Source organism: Cordyceps fumosorosea (genome assembly GCF_001636725.1).
Source record: "Cordyceps fumosorosea ARSEF 2679 chromosome Unknown scaffold_6, whole genome shotgun sequence".
NCBI classification, from domain to species: Eukaryota; Fungi; Ascomycota; class Sordariomycetes; order Hypocreales; family Cordycipitaceae; genus Cordyceps; species Cordyceps fumosorosea.
The window spans coordinates 1-18,789 of NW_017387306.1; the positions used below are offsets into that span (position 1 = coordinate 1).

At 55.6% G+C, this 18,789-nt stretch overlaps 5 protein-coding genes across 5 annotated transcripts; 1 reads left to right on the forward strand and 4 right to left on the reverse strand.

Annotated features, from left to right (window-relative positions):
- Positions 1 to 770: 770 nt before the first annotated feature.
- ISF_03179 (Recombination/repair protein Rad50) lies at positions 771 to 4,748 on the forward strand (the record flags this gene model as incomplete). Its single annotated transcript, XM_018846785.1, has 2 exons — positions 771 to 977; positions 1,032 to 4,748. 2 exons carry the CDS (start codon positions 771 to 773, stop codon positions 4,746 to 4,748), a joined length of 3,924 nt encoding a protein of 1,307 aa, XP_018705674.1.
- Positions 4,749 to 5,230: 482 nt separating this feature from the next.
- ISF_03180 (Protein phosphatase 4 core regulatory subunit R2) lies at positions 5,231 to 7,111 on the reverse strand (the record flags this gene model as incomplete). The annotated part of the gene is made up of 3 exons (XM_018846786.1): positions 5,231 to 6,847; positions 6,920 to 6,968; positions 7,050 to 7,111. 3 exons carry the CDS (start codon positions 7,109 to 7,111, stop codon positions 5,231 to 5,233), a joined length of 1,728 nt encoding a protein of 575 aa, XP_018705675.1.
- Positions 7,112 to 7,437: 326 nt separating this feature from the next.
- On the reverse strand, positions 7,438 to 8,655 carry ISF_03181 (SPla/RYanodine receptor SPRY; the record flags this gene model as incomplete). The annotated part of the gene is made up of 1 exon (XM_018846787.1): positions 7,438 to 8,655. One exon carries the CDS (start codon positions 8,653 to 8,655, stop codon positions 7,438 to 7,440), a length of 1,218 nt encoding a protein of 405 aa, XP_018705676.1.
- A 674-nt stretch (positions 8,656 to 9,329) lies between these two features.
- Positions 9,330 to 11,834, reverse strand: ISF_03182 (Sodium/calcium exchanger membrane region; the record flags this gene model as incomplete). The annotated part of the gene is made up of 1 exon (XM_018846788.1): positions 9,330 to 11,834. The coding sequence occupies one exon, from the start codon at positions 11,832 to 11,834 to the stop codon at positions 9,330 to 9,332; it is 2,505 nt and encodes an 834-aa protein (XP_018705677.1).
- A 3,337-nt stretch (positions 11,835 to 15,171) lies between these two features.
- ISF_03183 (Serine/threonine-protein kinase KIN4) lies at positions 15,172 to 18,602 on the reverse strand (the record flags this gene model as incomplete). The annotated part of the gene is made up of 2 exons (XM_018846789.1): positions 15,172 to 17,040; positions 17,091 to 18,602. The coding sequence occupies 2 exons, from the start codon at positions 18,600 to 18,602 to the stop codon at positions 15,172 to 15,174; spliced, it is 3,381 nt and encodes a 1,126-aa protein (XP_018705678.1).
- Between the last annotated feature and the right edge of the window lie 187 nt (positions 18,603 to 18,789).

The window sequence follows — 18,789 nt, forward strand, 5'->3', positions numbered from 1 at the left end:
AGCTAGATTGATAGCCTGGTGGCCTGAGGCACGGACCCGATAGGGGGACTCCCCCTTATGTATAGTAGCCACTCCGTAACAACCTCCCTGTCTCTTCCCTCCGTAAGAGATTCAATTTAACCTCATATCGACGCCTACTCGCAGCAGCCGTAGGGCCAGTCCTTAACAGTATATTCTATATATGAACGCTGAATATAGTAATCTAAGATATAAATGATAAGAAATAGCCCATCTAATCTAAGTCTAAGATGTTATTAGTGCCTTAAGATTCAGTCTCAACTAGAAGACAAGATGCCAGCTTACTCTTCTTCAGTGGCGGCAGTATGTTTGCTAGCCACTGTAGTTTCATAAACAAGAGCCATGCGTGCAGATCTAAGGCCTCGAGTCACCCCTCACGCAGCCGCATTGCTTCTGCACTTACATCTAAGGCATTCGTTTGTCCATGTGCTTCCATTCTCTACCATGGAACATCGGTCAATCATTTCTTGATAAAAAATGTGTTGCGGTTAATTAGACACTGTACATAGGTTTTTACCTGTTTTCCCGATTATTTCCACCGAGTACGGGAGCTGGCTTATTACGTATTGTTCCCTTTCGCCATGATTCTGTTGCACGTGAACACGCATCACCATTAACGCGTGACAACCATCGTACCGCGTTTGTTAGCTGCAACTGCTTGCCTAGAGCTGACCCACACCAAGCAACTTCATGCTTCCTAGCCAGCTTCCATTCCCGGATGTGCATGGTCTTCGCTCCTCCAGGCATTCAAAATGTCGCGGATCGAGAAACTCTCCATCTCCGGCGTCAGGTCATTTAGCCCAGCCTGTCGTGAAGCCATCCAATTCAACACCCCACTTACCCTCATCGTGGGCTACAATGGCTCCGGAAAGACAACCATCATCGAATGCCTGAAGTACGCGACAACTGGTGAACTTCCACCAAACAGCAAGGGCGGTGCCTTCATTCATGACCCAAAGGTGCGTGCTGTCCTCTCGCCTCTGGCGTCAATGACTTACTAACTCCCTGGCTAGCTCTGTGGCGAAAAAGAGGTTATGGCCCAGGTCAAGCTTCAGTTCCGTTCCATCAACGACCGTCAACATGTTGCTACGAGAAGCCTTCAGTTGACAGTGAAGAAGACAACCCGCTCGCAAAAGACACTCGATTGCTCCCTCGTTGTCCTCAACAATGGCGAGAGGACCACCACCTCAACCAGACAAGCCCAACTCGACGAAATGATCCCCGAGCGACTCGGCGTCTCCCCCGCTATCCTCGATGCCGTCATCTTCTGCCACCAAGACGAGTCTCTGTGGCCTCTCAGCGAACCTGCCGCCTTAAAGAAGCGATTCGATGAGATATTCGAAGCCCTAAAATATACAAAAGCCATCGAAAATCTCAAGGTTCTTCGAAAAAAGCAAGTCGAGGAACTGGGCAAGCTTCAAAACGACGAGGCCCATAACAAGGTCAACAAGGATCGTGGTGAACGTGCCGAAAAGCGCATGACCGGCCTACAAGCTGAGATTGAGGCCGCCCGGGAAAAATGCGAGGCTATCACAGCTGACATGCAGGACACTCAAGATAGAATTAAGCAGAAGCACGAGCAAGCAAACAGCTTTTTGCGCATTGTGCAAGACCTCGGCAACAAACGCGACCAGCTCGAATACCGGCAAGATGCCGTCAACGAGCTACGGCAGACATTCAAGGAGCTTCCCGAGGACGACGCATCGCTCGAGCGGCAACTCATACAGTACGAGGAGAGTATGCGCCGTCAAAACGAAGAGGCGCGCCGAAACAAGACACAATACAGCGAACTTCAAGAAGACCTTTCCAAGTCTCGCAAAAGTCTTTCTATCAAGCTTGCTGAGCAGGGTAAACACCAGTCGGATAAAGAAAAGCACGAACGCCAGCTGAAGATGCGAATGGAAATGGTGCAAGAGGCTGCTCAGCGCCATGGCTTCCGCGGCTACGATGACGATCTGACCGATGCGCTCATCAAACAATTCACTGAGAAGATTCAAAAACTTTTGGCGGAAAAAAAGCGAGATCTAGAGCGTCTGCAAAAAGAGAATGCAGCGGAGCTTGACAAAGCCTCTGGTACCATTTCAGAGCTCGAAGGTCTAAAGGCTGCTAGAACTCAAGATCGCGTGTCCGCAAAGCAAAGGATGGGTGCAATCGAGCGGAGAACAACGGCGCTGCAGAACGAACAGTCATCAATAGATGTCGACGAGGGTCTGAAGGCTGTTCTCGATGGTCAGCTCGGAGAGCTGGATAGCAAATTTTCGCAAGTTCAGCAAGACTTTGAGACTGCAGCTTGGGACAAGCAAATTTCAGACGAGAACACAAAGCTTGGGCAGCTTGAGAGTGAAAGCGATAAACTGGGAAGAGAGCTCATTGAATGCACCCGCCTGGCATCTGAACGAGCCCAGCTGGATTTCAGAAGGAAAGAACTTTCCGACCGCAAGCTTAAACTTACTACGCTAACCGAGACCTGGAAAGCGAAACTGGACAAAGTCATAGGCGGCGACTGGTCTCCAGAGGACCTAGAGCCCAAGTTTCAAACGCTACTCGCGGCTCAGAACAGAGCACTTCAGGAGGCTCGTCAACAACTAGAGCAGACCCGCCAAAAGCAAGCCAGAGTAGACTTCAAGCTCAAGACGGTCAAGGACGCCTACGAGAAAAAGCAGGCAGACCAGGATGAATGCAAGAAGCAAGTCCTCACGGCCCTTCAAAACGTTCGAGATTCTGCCGTGATAGAAGACTACACGGAAGAAGTATCAGCAACAGAGCAACAAATAGAGACTCTGCGAGATGACCTCAGTCTCATTGATGCCCTCAAAGACTACTATACCAAATGCAAGCGGGCGCTTGACGCAAAGAAGACCTGTCTCCTTTGTGATCGGCACTTTGACGACAACCAGACGGCTAGTATCGACAGGTTGCGTGCCAAAATCGACCGACACTTGAACTCAAAAACAAAGGTCGAAGCCGAGCAGGACCTGAGCGAGGCCTCATCTACCCTACAATCCCTTGTTGCCGTGCGAAGTCAGTACGATACATATGAGAGATTGGGCAAGGAACTTCCTGGGCTCCGTGATGAGCGCAAGTCTATCGAAAGCGATTACGAGTCCACCGAGAGACTGCTTGAAGAACACGATGCTGTCGTTGCTGCCGAGGAAGAAAAGCAGCGAGATATGGACGACATGGCGAAGACTGTAAACAATATTGCGCAGACACTCAAGGATATTCAAGACTCCGAGGGTCAAGTCGAGCGCATTGCCTCCCAGCAGCAGTCTGCTGGCACTGGCCGCAGTGCCGACGAGATTCACGAACTGCAGGGCACTATTTCAGAGCAGACGCGTACTTGCAAAAATCGCGTTGCAAGACTCACAAACGACAGGCAACGGGCTCGTGACCAAATTAGTGCCCTTGAGCTTGAGAAGAGCGAATTGCGGAACAAGATCAGCCTCACTTCAGGCCAGCTCGATAAAAAGAAGGATCTACTTAGCCAGATACAGAGTCTCAAGGAGGAGCAGGCTCACCAACGCGAAACTATCCAGCGTGCTGATGAGGAGCTGGGAAAGGTCGAGCCTCGAATCGTGGAAGCACGTTCTATTCGCGATGAGACTCTGAAGCGTGGGAGGGCAAAAGAGCAAACAATAACCGACAATCGAGATTCTGTCGCCACGTCAATCAACGAAATTAAGATGATTGAATCGGACATTCAAGACTATGAGGATCGTGGCGGTGCCTCGAATCTAGCCTCGAATCAGAGGGCTATTGCGACTCTAGAGCAGAACATTACGACGACGGAAACAGAAATTGCAGAGCTGACTGAACGGACCAACAAGCTGAAGCAAGACATCGACAACGGTGACCGCACAAAGATAAATATTAATGACAATCTCAACTACCGCAAACACCTGAGAACGCTCGAGGTTTTACGAGAGGATATTCAGGAGCTGGAAGATCGGAATGCCCATGAGGACTATGAGCGTTTGCAGGCCGAAGCACGTACACTCGAGAATCAGTCCAACAGGCTCTTTGCAGAACGAGGCTCAGTCATGGGAGCAATGAAGACCAAAGACGAGGAGCTGGACCGACTTCTCAAGGAGTGGGAGATGGACTACAAAGATGCAAAGCAAAAGTACCGAGAGTCGCACATCCGCGTAGAGACAACCAAGGCTGCAATCGAGGACCTCGCACAGTGCGGCGCGGCCGTGGACAAGGCTGTAATGCAGTTCCACGCGATGAAGATGGCTGAGGTGAACCGCATCGCGGGGGAGCTGTGGCAGAGCACGTACCAGGGCACCGACATTGACACGATCTTGATCCGGTCCGACAATGAGGGCACGACGGGGCGGCGCAACTACAACTACCGACTGTGCATGGTCAAGCAGGACGCCGAGATGGACATGCGCGGACGCTGCTCGGCGGGCCAAAAGGTGCTGGCCAGCATCATCGTGCGTCTCGCACTGGCCGAGTCGTTCGGCGTCAACTGCGGTCTCGTCGCCCTCGACGAACCGACGACCAACCTCGACCGTGACAACATCAAGAGCCTCGCCGAGAGCCTGCACGCCATCATCCGCGCCCGTCAAGCCCAGAGCAACTTTCAGCTCATCGTCATCACCCACGACGAGGACTTTTTGCGGCACATGCGCTGCAGCGACTTTTGTGACAGCTTCTTCCGCGTAAAGCGCGACGACAAGCAGAACAGTGTCATTTCGCGCGAGAGCATCACCAAGATTTTCTAGCGCGTGTGCACTTGTGTGTCTGTAGTGTCTGCGTGTCTCTGTGTTCGTGCATGGGTTTGTTTTTACAGCATCTTTTTCTACGATGTACATTTAGGCTCGTATAATGAATTTATCAAATGAGACAAAATCCTGCATTTCATCTCCTATGCAATACCTCGTTTATGTAATACACCTTCTGTGTAATTCAACTTTGTCAGCGCGCGCTTTAACAGACAATGTAAGATTCATAGTTGCCTTGTTATGATCTCTTTCGTGTTTAATTGTGTCGAGATATCTTGGCTACGAAGCAGAAAGCCTGCCATAGATTTTGTACAAACAAATGCAGACCCCCAATTCCCTTGTTCACGCCAGAGAGGTAAGATGAAACAAAAAAGAAATGTCCCGAAAATGTTCCCAATGTTGGAAACGAAACAAAACAAACAGCCCCCATCATCACAAATCATTGCCATCTTTGCATTTACTCCTTGTCTTTTCCCGCGCCTTTATTCTTCCTTGACCTTCTTTGCAGGCTCCCTCTCCGCCGCATCCTCCGCCTCGCGCTTCGTCCCCGTGGCCTCCTCCTCGGTGGCCGTCGACTCCGTCTCGGCGTCGGCGTGCTCGCCCCCTTCCTCCGGCGTCGAGGAGCGCTTCCGCGCCTGCGGGTGCTCCTCTTGCTCGCGCGGCCTACCGACGGCGGCGGCGACGTCGATGCCTTGCATCTCGAGGCCGCCCTCGCCCATGGCGCTCGTCGTGGCGGTCTGGGGACCCGTGTCGTTGACGCCGATCTCGTCGGGCCCGCGGGCGTGCGGGATCCCCTCCTCGTCGTCGTCCTCATTCTTGTACCCGTCTACCCCGTCGTCGTCGTCGGTGGCGGCGTTTGGCGGGCGCCGCTGCTCCTCGTCCATCGGCTGGTGGTCAGGGTGCCGGCGCTGGTGGTGCTCGCCATCCTCCTCGTCATCCTCTTCGTCGGATCCGTCACCGTGCGACGCGCCCGCCTCGCGCTGCGACTGGAGCGGCTGCTGCTGCTGCTGCTGCATGGAGTGGCCGGGATGCCCGCCGTTCCGCGACAGCTGGCTCACGGGCACGACGCCGGCGCGCTGCTCCTGCCTTAGGAGCTCGCCTTGGGTGACGCCGCGCGCGTGGCCGGTCGACGGCACGCCGTTGACGCTCACCGACACCGTCTCTATGCTGCCCATGCCGTTAGGGCCGTCAATCGTCTCAGTGCATTCGCTGTGAATCTGCGCGCCACCGCCACTGCCGCCTGCACCGCTAGAGCTACTCGCACCGCCCGTGCTAGTGCTGCCAGCGCCGCTGCTCGTCGATGTGGCGTCGACGCTCTCCGGGCTACGGCGGGTAAGCCAAGGGATCGGCGTCAGCAGGGCGCCGCCCAGTGCCTCGTCGGAGCCTACGGCTGCCGCCGCGCTGTTGCTGTTGGCACCGGCCGTCGGGGTGCTCCAGCTCACCGCAGCGGCGGGGTCCTTGCTGCCGTCGGCGCCGTTGATGTGCATCGACGACATGTCGGGGATGGCGGGCGGCAGCGGGTACGTGTTCAGTCCCGAGGTGACCTGGACGACGCGGTCGACGGCGTGCAAGTACGTGGCCAGGGCGCGGTAGTGCGCGCGCGGGCGCAGCACGAGCTCGGCCAGGCGCTGGAGCGTGTGCGGTGGCGCCTGGACAAAGGTCCGGATGTGGCTCTGGATGTCGCCGAGCATAGCGGCGAGCTGGATCGGGAGCTTTGGCAGACTGCTCGTGCCGCCAGAATCGTCGGTCGCTATCGTTTCTGCCGAGGGCTCGACGGGCGGTTGTTGTGTGTTCGTTTGTGTTGACACTTCGCGGGTTGGTGTCTCTGTGCTGGCCTCGTCCGGCTTTTCCATGACGGTATCGCCATCGTCGCCTGTCGTTGTCGTCGTCGTTTCCGTGGGTTGTGTGCGCTGCTGCTCGGTTTTATCACCGCCGCCCCTGGCCTCGCGGGCAGCGGGCAGCGGCGCATTCTCCTTGTCGGCCTCTTGCGATGAGGGTTCGGCCGTCGGCGACGAGGACACGGCTGCGCCGTTGTCGAGGGACCGTCGCAGTCGGGGCGGCGGGGGCAGGCTGGGGATGGCGAATTCCGTGTGCGCAATCTACCGCTCTCTCGTTAGCCATTGCGAGCCCTCTTACGAAAAGTCCAAACCGCGTGGTCGTGAGGGGCATACCTTTTCTAAGCGCGCGAGGATATCAATCTGCAGCGCAGGCCAGGCGTCCCTGGGCTCCAGTTAGCAAAGCGGGCAGGCAGGCGCGGTCAGGCTTCCTTCCCCCGTCGTGGGAGTTCGTTCAAGGACGTACAGCTCGAGCGTTTCGCCGCCTGCAACCCGGGCGAGGATATCAATGCCGTCATCGGCGACCATGATGGGCTGGTCACGCGCGCAAGCGGGTTAGGGACGTCGCGGCGCGATGATTTGGTGTGGGAGAGGGCAGAATCTCGGGCGTTGTGGAGGAAAGGCCCTGGCGGCACGCGATAACCTTTTTGGAGACCTTTGCTTTGGGTGGGGCCGGCCGGCCTGGGGGGGACCGAGAGCGGCATGAGTTGTATACAAACTACAGCATTAATACATGGCGATTCAAAAAGAAATCTCATTTCTAATAGATCTATTTCGATAGCAATAACGACTTGCTAGTATTCGCCCCAAGAAAAACACATCGCTGGTCCATTTCCTCCGTTGCAGTTGAACCACTACTCATTCTTGACGCCCTTGTACAGCCACTTGGCCGGATCAAACACGACTTCGAATTCCGTGTCCTCAAACATGCCGACCGCTGCGTACAAGTCGTGAAAGCCCTCCAAGCCCGTGACCGGCTTGTCCTCGTTACTGTCCGTCTCCTCGTGTATATTCCAGCCGCCGACCCTCTTCCCGTTGCGCGTGAAGAAGACCTCCACGCTCGCCCTGCACGCATCCTTCTCCGACTGCGCGATGACCATCCCCACGCCGTGCGTCTCGCCCCGGACAAACTCCTTCGTGAAGTCCTTGCCGCCGTGGGTGTCGTTGACGTACCGGTGGCCGTCGTCGCCGTGCACCGCCAGCGAGCCGCGGTGCCACCCGGGCAGGCGGAAGCCCGGGTACGGCATCGCCGTGTAGCCCAGCGCCAGGTTGGCCCTGTCGCTGCAGCGGTCGGCCTTGACCTCGTAGTAGATCGTCCGGCGACGCCCCGTCCTCGTCGGGTCGTGCTCCGACACGACGTACTGCGGCGGCCAGCTGATGAGCGTGGAGTCGGAGCAGCCACGCGGCGAGGTGACGGCCCACGAGCCCGCGCCTTTCCACGTCGTCTGGCCTCGAAACCCGGGGGGCTCGACGAGGCAGAAGTTGTTGGCGCGCAGTGCGGCCTCGCCGGCCGCGTCGAGCTGAATCGGTCCCCGGAGTGGGTTCTGTGCGCACCACGCCTCGCCGGCGTTCGACTCGTCCTCGGTCGCGTTGTTCGCCGGCGACCGGTCGTAGCCGTTGAACAGGGCCGGAGGGGGCGGCAGCTGCGACGTGTCCGGCACGGCCGCCTCCCAGTTATGCTGCTGAGAAGAACCCGCCGCCGAGGACGGGCCGTCCTGCGGAGGCGCTATCCAGCTGGTATTGTCGCGACCCTTGGAGGGCGGCGGGCCAGCCGGCGGAGCGTACTCGTCCTGCGGCGGCTGCGGCTTGTGGGATGGCGGCGGTCCGGCAGGGGGGGCAAAGTCGCCTTGTGACTGCTGGTGATGCTGCTGGGAGGGCGGCGGGCCAGGAGGAGGCGCGTATTCCTGCTGTCCTGACGCCGCGTTGCCAGGCCGGCTGTGGTAGGGGTTGTTGCTGGCAAAGTTGGTCATCTTGGTGTCGTTTGTGCTGCTGGGGTTGCTCTGGTTCTGGTAGTTTTGAGCAGGTCGTGGGGGAGGGTCATCGGATATCTCATTCCTTTTCCCGAAACACATGATGACGTTTCAAGCTGGCAGCGTTGTCTGCTTGTTTGATGTTTGTTGGCTTGTTTAAGTTGGGGCAAGGCTGACAGGAGGGAGCTCCTGATGCTTGAACTTTGTTTCCGGCGCTTACGTAGAGTGTTGGGAAAGGGATTTTGATAATCTGCGTGGCAGAGGACGGGAATCAGGGATATTTAAACTTCTGTTGCTTTGCCGCCCTGCGTCGCCCGGCTTGTGAGATACAAGCAACTTGAATCCGAGTGTGATGACAATGGGTAACTTGACTAACTACAAGGAAAGCTGGCGTTGAGGCTGAGGCCGCCAAGCTCAAGCTAGCGCCTCATTGTGGCGGAGCGGCCGTGTCGCGGGGGGGGCACATGGCGCTACCAGAGTCTTTGCAAGTAAAGGTGACATCCAAGTCCAATTCAAAGTAATCATCAAGTTATTGTGTAGGTAGGGTCAGGTGGTGCAAGCAGGTTAATTCAGCGGTTTCGCAAAGGGCCAAAGTTTGTTTCTTTCTTCCTTTAGTTGTTGCCTGATTCAATCTCTAGGTACGAGTTGAACTCATGTATAAGTGAACGAAACGAGATAAAGAGATAAATGTCCACACTTTCGTAAGACATGAGAAAGCTACAATAATATCCTCACAGAGATGCACTCATCGTCTCACCCAATGATCTCATCCTTGTTTAACTACCCCAGCTGCTCGCTTCCGCAGGGCTGGGATAGAAGAACGCCACGACGGCGATAATCACATAGACGGCACACAGCAGCGCTCCTTCCAGGTAATTACTGCGACCATCCAAGACAAGAAAGTTGACGATGAACGTCGAAACAAAGAGGCAGACCGTCTCAAAAAGTGTAAAGTAGAGCGTCATCTCACGGTTCATGATCCAGCCCAGAATGACAATCAGAGGCGTCACAAACAGGGCAATCTGGATAGAACTACCGACAGCAACGCCGATAGCCAGGTCCATCTTGTTCTTCATCGCGACTGTAATGGCGGTGACGTGCTCGGCCGCGTTGCCAACAATAGGCAAGATGATGAGACCGATAAAGATTTCGCCCACACTAGACGACTCGCTTGTCACGTCCTTGATAGAGCCCACCAGGAATTCGGCACAGACAGCAACCAAACCAGTAGTAATCAAGAGCAGAATGATGGCCGCCCACTTGGTGAGGTGGCCGTCATCGTCAACCTCGGGGTCAGCGGCCGAAGGAACCATGCCAGTGCGGAAAGTCGTCAAGGGGACCTGCGCGGGGAAGAAGCCACCGGGAGCGCGAACAAACTGTTGAGACTGAGACAGCCTATCGGGGAGCGAGTTTGTGCGACGGATGCCATAACGAACACGAGGAACCGGACCGGGGGGCGGGGCAGGGAACAGATCCGCAGGATCAGGCTTCTGCACAAAGACAGTGGGCGCGAGGTTGCGGACAGAAATAGTTCGGAGAGCTTGAAAGGCAGGACGCCTCGTTGATGTCTGGTCCTGCGCAGTGGCATCACCTGTGAGAGGTGGGGTTTGATCTTCGCTGGCAGTAGGCATAGTGTCCTTGGGCAGTGCAAAGTCGACACGCTTGGGCTCGTTATTGTCATTCTGAACCGAGCCGGTGCCGTTATCCGCGGGCTGGCCATCGCCAGGAAGACTTTCGCGGCGGCGGGAGAACTTGTGGCGCGTCTTGCTGGAGTGACGATGCTTGCGACGACGGCGGTCCTTTCCATGCTTTCTAGGGGCCTCGTCTTCCTCAATGGCCTCTTCCGAATTGTCCACCGAAGGCATTCTGGGGAAGAAAGGAGGCTTGGCAAGTGATGTTGAAGAGTTCCCCGTTTCATCTCGGGGGCTAGTGTTGTTGGTTCCGATAGATGAAGAACGGCCATCCTTATCGTAGCCGTCCTGGGAAGCCGTGGAAGACTTGGTGCGGCGACGAGGGCGTAGAACCTTGCGCATCCTCTTGCGGACAGTATCTTTGGAGCGGCTCGAGTCGTCCGAGTCGGAGCTAGATGAGGAGCTATCGTCGGAGCTGGATGAGTTGAGCCATCCGGCGGCAGGACCGGGTATGGCCTCGGCATCAACAATATGCTGCGGAGTTGACTCGTACATATAGGCATGGGACTTGAGCTGGAAGAGAAGGTAGAGCATGTAGACGAGGAGCAGGATGACACTGGTGCCGCGACTAATCTTGAGCGAGCGCTCGTTGGCAAGGTTATCGTCCTTGAAGGAGGCATGGAAGGCGGTGGGGAGAACCAAGCTGATGACACTCAGGCTGAGAAGACAGGCACTCATCTGAGTGACAGTGCTGTTGTAGACTTGCTCTCGGAAGCGCAAGCCGCCGAGGAAGAAGCCCATGCCGAGAATGAGAAGCAGATTGGCAAGGATAGACCCGAGAAGGGAGGCCTGGACAATACGAATCTCATTCTTGGAGAGGGCGATGATGAAGATGATGAGCTCAACAGCATTGCCAAAGGTAATGTTGAGGAGCGCGCCAAGTGCGTCTCCCATATTGCTGGCGACAGACTCGGTAGCGTGGCTCAAGAGACCGGCGAGGGGCACGACGGCAATGCAGTTCATGGCGAAGACAATTCCGCCGTTGATGCCTTTAATGTTGGCCACAACGATGCCGACGGGGACAAAAATGAGCAGCAGGTTCATCCAGCTGTGGGTGGCGACGAGCCAAAAGGTTCTACGAGCCTCCTGAATGAAGGTGCGCTTGGAGGGAGTGTTGACGTTGTCGCTGACATGGCTGCCATTGGTGGTTTCGTCAGTGTTTTGACGGTTGAAAGTGTCGAGTTGTTGCTCCTTGGTGTCTATGACAGACCCTTGCCCCTCGTCTTGCGGTGATGTGACCGAGGAGAGGTTGCTGGACAGGGCGCTGACGGAGTGGCCGTCGAGGCCGCGAGGGAAGCGCAAGAAGCCGCCACTGTCGATGCGAGGGGCATGGGGGCCCGCAGTAGGGCTGGTCGAGGCACGTTCAAGGCCATTGCTGTCCTGTCGAGTAGAAGTGATGTTGCTGTTGGTGCTGGTGCTGGTGCTGGTGATGATGGGGGCCGACGCGTTGGTGCCTAGTGAACCGGGCGACGGTTGGATGCGGCCGGAGGGTCGAGTGGACGACGAGAGGCCGGGAATTCCGGTGTTGGTAGTTGCAGAGATAGACGGTTGGCCATCTATATCAGGAGGGACAGGAGAGTCTTCCTTCATCGAAGAGGTTGAGGGACGAGGGGGGTTGGTCGACCGTTTGTTGGCGAAGGGGAAACGATGTCAATCTACAAGCTGCAGCAACACAGAAAAGGGAGCAAGAGGTAGCTATTATCTGGATTAGAAGAGCGTATATAAGAAATTGATGGGCCACACGATGTTGCAGAATGAGAGGAAGCAACAGGCAAGGGGATTGAAGAAGCCAAGAAGAGGCCAAGAAGAGGCCAAGAAGGAAATGGAGGATGTGGTGTGGGGGATCTATATAGGCAGGTAGTGGTAGAGGGAGGCAAGGTGTCAGGCCAAGACGGGCAGGAGTGGCCACAGAGAGGCCCACAGCAGTGAGTGGGTAACTAGTGCCTGTCTGCAAGATTCAAGCTAAGATGGACGGCTACAAGGCACCCATCTATGTATCTATGTATGTACACCTACTAATCTGATGCCGCGTCTTAGCCAGGTGGTGTGGTGTCATATCAAGGGGTGAGACAGGTGGAACTGAACTGGCACAGGAAAGGGTTTTGTCTTGGCTAATCAATTTGCAAACCAAGTACACAGAAACGGCAGTGAAAAAGAATTCGCAACAATCAACCCTTCGCGGCTACATTCTACGAGCTTCCAGACGACTCACACGACAATAATAGCAGGTGGCTGTGGCTAGTGACTCCCAGAGGCAGCCCAAGTGGACACCAAGCCTTGCTCAATCCTGCTAAAATCTGGGAGAGGCACACACGGTGGCGCTGGCAAAACAAAGCCTAATTTAAGGTCGCCTGTACCTAATTAATCACCAACATCTCCTGTGCCACATGCACCGCCTCATCTTGGTTCACGATGGATGCACACTGACGTGATCTAAGCTTGTTTCTTCTCCCGCTTCCTTGCCTCCATCACCAGCCAAGCATCCACGACGAACTCAAGTTACCCAGGCCACGGAAGCTTGCATCTTGCACCGCCGTCTCCGAAAGCCAGCCCAACACTACCAAGCGACGTCAGCAAGAAAAGCGCTACCAAGTCAGCGGAGCGGGCAAGCTCCAAACTAGCCGGCAACCTCTTTTAGGAGGGGAGGGGTGGATGGCGGACGGACTCAAGCCAGTCATGATGGCACATTTCCGAAGCACGCACATTCTCCACGACCTTTGTGCTTTGGGCGTCACTGCGCCGCACCGTTGTCCTTTTACCACCTTGCCGTGACTAGCGATGAATGGATGATTGATGAGTGACTGACTTGTTGGGGCGGTTAGATAGATCACTGCCAGCCGTTTGCTGCCGCCAACTTGCGGCCCCCGACATCGACGGTGTTTCCTCAATAAACACGTTATCGTCGTCACTCAGTCCAAGCAAAACATCGCGCCCCGTCTCCCGATTCGCTGGTGGGCAAAAGCGGACACCATGTCGTGGCACATCACCGTTGGACCCGGATGACAATCGAGGACGTCAATGCATTTACCGCTACATTTTGCCCAATGCAAGCCTGGCCGAATTCGCTCCCGATGACACGAGAAACTTGGCAAGATGGAGAATAGCATCGCCCCAAGGTTTCCCTTGTGCGAAACCCGCCGTCAAACACGCCCAACTACTTGCGCCCGGCCCTGCCTTCGTCATTGTCCGCCAGGCCCGGACCACCAACGGATCCGAATGGCGACAACGCTATCCGTACGCAGCACGACACTTCTTTTCCAAAATAGATGAAATGTCTTCCGGGCGTCAACGAGGAAGCAGGTCTTGCTGAGAGTTACTCCGTAATCTGTACGCGCTTCACAAGTCCAACCTGTAGCGTCACCCACTTGCTGCTTCACCTCCCGCCACACACATAGCGCCTACGTACGCCGTACATCACGAACCACTTGCCGGCTTCTGTCACCTTTCCAGTCGGGTTCTTACATAGCCCCCCGACCTAGCCGAGACACCCATCGCCCTTGTCTCGAACAACTCCCGATTGTCACTTTTTACCAAAGTATGGGCGCTTCGATACAACCACCTCCCGCGCTGAGGCCATCTATGAAACAAGAAAAATTGCTCGAACTCGATCAGCTGTAGATACGCTCGGTCGTGTTCTGCGAATCACACGTTGCCATCCCCAAGTAGCCCCTTATCGGAAGGGCCACCCGCCCAAGCCACTCCCAGCTTTCGCATTTCATACACAGAAAAAGCCGAGTACGTCACCATGTCGTAGGCCATCCTAGGAATGCCTCTAGCCCGCACACCGGCCCCGCGTTATCACACCTTGCCGTTCAGTAGTTACAACCTGTTCTCCCCAAGACCCTTAGATCGTTCCCCTTCTTTCTTTCCAATCTTTGAACCCTTCTTTAGTCAAGAGTCACGCGACATCCCCTACAAGCCGGCATCAAGCCCCGTCACGCCAAGCCGGGCATTTATGCCAAGTTTTCTATGCCAAGGACAAGGCTTGTTTAAAGACGAACGCCTTGATTTTAAAACTTTTACGATGCAAGCGAACAAGAAAGCAAGAAAGATGACCATGAGAACTTTCATTCTTTCTTTTATCATAAGACTTGACCCTATCGCATCGCTAATGCTCACAATATTTTCAAAATCAGGTATAAAACTCAAAGCGCAATAACAAAAAGCAGAATCAACACGCAGGGGAGACAAGGAAAAAGAAAAAAAAAACATCAAAACCAAAAAAACTGCATCCCATCCCCTCCTCTCCTTCATGCTCTGACAACCTCCCTCTTCCTCTCCCTCTGTCTTTTCTTCTGGTTCTCTTGGAACAAAAAACAGATGTGCCATAAAATAATTCAGATGCATGCTGGAGAAGAGAGGCCGTAAAAAGCCAAATGACAAAGATGATGACAAAAAAACACATGAAACGCATACCACCGCCTTAGCTCACGTTCTGACATATACAGAGAGGCATTGCGGTTCGTGAACACCGAGGCGCAACATAAGAAAATGAACTTCAAAGGAAGAACAAAGGAAAAACACCTAACAATGAGAAAAATTCCAGATAGAGTTGGAAAAATGGCCATTCTTATGCTTCCAGCCTCCATGATTCCACCTCTGTGCTTCACATATTTATTCTCTAGCACAATCGTCCGTAGCTCGTCGATGCGCCGCCGCCATATTTAGAGGGGTCATCTCTAGCCAGTGTTTCGCACGTATGTATATATATCGTCTTGCAAAAACGGGTATTCAATCGTATCGAGGATCTTTTAAAATCGTCTCAGGTGCGTCGGGGCCAGGCGGCCATGCACCCTTGTCCAATCATGAGACGCTGGTGCTCAGCTTGCGGGCGCGACACGTGCTGAGCATGCTTTCGAGACTGGCCGCTGAATCGGATGGATGCTCGGGTACGGATATTAATCGTCGTATATCGCTTTCATCTTCCTCACTCGTCGCCGCCTCTGGCCTTGCCGCGTCGTCGGAAAAAGTCCATCACACGCTTGGCGGCGCCGCTGCTGCCCTCGTGGCCCTGGAATCCGCCCTGTTCGTAGGCGTCCGTAAATCGCTTGTTGCTCTTCTGGAGCGTCCCGCGGTGTGGGTGCCCACCACTCGTCCCGACTCGGCGGCCATCATAGCCTTCTGGCGTATGTACGCCGGCGCGGTATGATCCCACCTGGGGCTCCGTGGGTGGTCGACGCATATCCGCAGGCGATTGTGAGCCATTTCTATATTGCGATCCTCGTCGGACATACGTGGGGGTCGCATCCACGCCGCGCCCATCCAGCTGTGCCGGTTGGAACCTCTGATGACCGGGGCTCGAACTGGCGGGTGGTTGCGCAACGGCGTTGTTGTTGGCGGGCAGGTCGTCAAAGAACGGAGTGCTACCTCTGGCATCGCCAGGAGCAGTAAAGTTTCTCACATGCTCAGCTCGAGGATCCTGGATAGGTAGATCGTTTCGCGATCCAGCATCAGATGGTGTCGAATCGCCATTATCCTTGCCCAAGCCAATCGCCTTCAAGGAAAACGATGCTGGAAGCAAAGAGAACCGACGTTTCTCCTTCTTCTCATCTGAGCCTTGTGAGGGTGCTATACTGCCACTTCGTTTCTTGCCAAGACCGAGGGAAAATGAACGACGGCCCCCCGAGAACTTGGAATCCATCGAAGCACGGCCCGGCTCCTCACCAGCCATGTTGTTGGCAATGCTAATGGGGGGATATTTCTTCTTCTCTGCCATTTGAGGCTCCGGACGCTTGCCCTTCCTGCCAAATACTGAGCCGCTACGCCCGAGAATCTTGGAGCCAAGATCACCAAGCGTGCTTGAGCGTTTGTGGCCACGAACCTCGCCAACGGGGCGAGGAGAATCGTTGAAACCAGATACACGAGCAAACTTGGGTGGCACAGTCATACTATTGCGGTTCACCAGTTCGTCTTCAGCATGAGCTGGCTGCTGGATACGTCCTTGTGCATTCGTGTTCTCGACAGTAGGTGGCGCCGGCTGACCGTAGTTGAGCACTCGGGACTGTAGGCCCATAGATCCAGTAGACTGCATGGAACCTCCGGTCTGAGGTCGTGCGCCTGAGCCCGCACCAGACAAGTAGGCATTGTCGGTTCCAGAACGGCCGTCCCCAGGCTTGGTCGAGTTGATGGATACAGGAGGAGCCTTCTGCTGTCCCGAACGGCCGTACTTGTCTCGCGGCGCAGGTTCCATGGGAAGAGGCTTGTCGCGAGGCGCGGAGTATGAGGTGGCTGCGAGATCCCGACCGTGCTCGTCGACGCCACGCTGGGTTTGCGTCGTGGGCGCAACGTACTCGACCTGCACAGTGCGGCGCTTGGCATCCTTTGTAGTGCGGTGTGAAGAGTCGGTCGGAGAATCGATTTTGGCATAGGCCTTGGAGAGACCACCGACAGCGGGCTGCGGGGATCGTTGTTTGGCGGCCTCGCGAACCGATGCGCTGCGCGTGATCATAGGGGCATCAAACTCCCCAATACCAGTGTTGGAGTTTTGCGCGTCAAACTCGTCGAGACCAGTGCTGCCGTTTTGCACGTCCATCGGTGAGGTAGTTGAGCTGGTGATGAATTCAACAACGTGCGCGTATTCACTGAGCCAGCTGTGCCGGGCAACTTCGAAGAGATCAGCGCGCTTTCGAGGTAAGGGAACGAGGATTCGGCGGAGGAGGTCGCGAGCATGTGGCGTAACATATTCGGGAAAGGTGAGGGGGGTGGACACGATATATTTGTATAGCAAGTTGATATTGTCGCCTTCGGGATTGGCAGGGTCGTCGTCAAAGGGTAAATAGCCAGCAAGCATGGCATACTAGGGCAGGTCAGCATCAAAGCCGGTGAACAAGCACATTCATGACTGACCAGAATAACACCGCAACTCCAAACATCAACCTTGCGGCCAGTATACAAGGAATCGCTGACGACAAGTTCAGGCGCCGCATAGCAAGGGGATCCGCAGCTGGTTTGCATGAGATCACCCTTGCGCATGCCGTTGGAGCGTATTCTATCAAGACCCAGGCGCTTGACCTGCTCGCGATCTCCCAGCTTATTCTCCTCGTCTTCCGAAAGCTCCTCGTGGGGATCAAAGGTGTTGGCAAAGCCGAAATCGGTAATAATAATGTTGCGGTTGCTGTCCAAGAGTAGGTTCTCGAGCTTGAGGTCGCGATGGACGATGCCCTTCTTGTGCAGGTAGCCAACACCGGACACGAGCTGCGCAAAGAGTCGCCGGGCTGAGCTGTCTTTGAGGTATCTGTGGTTTAAAATATAGTCGAAGAGTTCGCCGCCAGATGCATATTCGAGGATAATGCCAATATATCTATCAGTTTCAACCATGTCGAACAATCGGACAATGTTGGGGTGGTGTAGGCCACGCAGAATGGTAACTTCACGCCGAATTTTGGCTAGGCGGGACGGGTTTGATCCCACAGTATCGCGTTTGATCAGCTTTATGGCAACCTGTTGGATGGATGTTAGTGCATCGCAAAAGGAGGCGTGACATGGAATTGTTTGTGGAACGAGACTTGCCTGCACACTGCTGTCTTGCTTCCAACCAAGTTTAACCTTGCCAAATTCACCCTCGCCAATTGTGTTTCCAAGAATGAAGTCGCCGAACTTCGAGGTCCTGTGGGTTCGCGGGTGCTCCTGTCGCCGGCGACGCTCGTCAGGCGTTCCTGTGGGAACCGACGGCGCGGGAGCGCTGTCTCTGGACGGACTCTGGCGATAGCTCGACTGGTCAGGATTCGTGGTTATTAGACCGACGGTGTCGGGGGCTTCGGCAGCACGCCTGGGGCTGTCGGTCTGATGGGTGCGGATGGGCATGACAGTCTCGTGCTGGCGACCATCGCGACTACCGGGTTGCCGGGAGGCATCCTGGTGGGCAATGTGAGAGGGCGGCGTGCGACGAGACTTGGGAGAGTCGTAGTGACCGTTCTGGTCAGCGTGGCGATGCTCGCCTCTGCTGGATTCAGCGTGGACGTGCCTCGAGGGGTCAGCGAGCTTATCAGGCGTGTATTTCCGCGAGGAGCCATTTTGGTGGCTGGACGAGGTCCGGGGCGGCGCGGAGGGAGCCATGCCGGACGAAGGGTCGGCGAAGACAGACTGGGGGCTATTGTAATTGAAGGCAGCGTTGTTGGCAGGCCTCGAGGCGAGGGTGGTGGTGGCGGCGATGTCGTTCGGATGAGCGGCAGCGCTGGTCTTGCGCGAAGGCGGACGACCCGAGGACTGCGACGTGGGCGAGATTGGGAGCGAGCCGTAGGATTCGTGGGCCGGTGAAGCGTGCGCGGACATGTATTGACGATTGTTGGGCGCTGGCAGAGGAGACGACGTCAAAGCAGGTGGTGGCTGATGACGAGAGCTCTGCAGGGCAGCCGACATGGTTGTCGAGGCAGTGGCGGAGGGAGCGACGTCGTGGAGATGAGATGAGGGAGAAGACGCGCGAGAGGTCGTCGTTGCGAGCGGAGGGCAGTGCGGACCGGGGGAGGGCGGCCAGGAAAAAGGATGAGGGTGGGATTGTCGTGTTTTTGATGAAGACGAACCCTTGGGCGAAGCAGGCTGCGCGTGA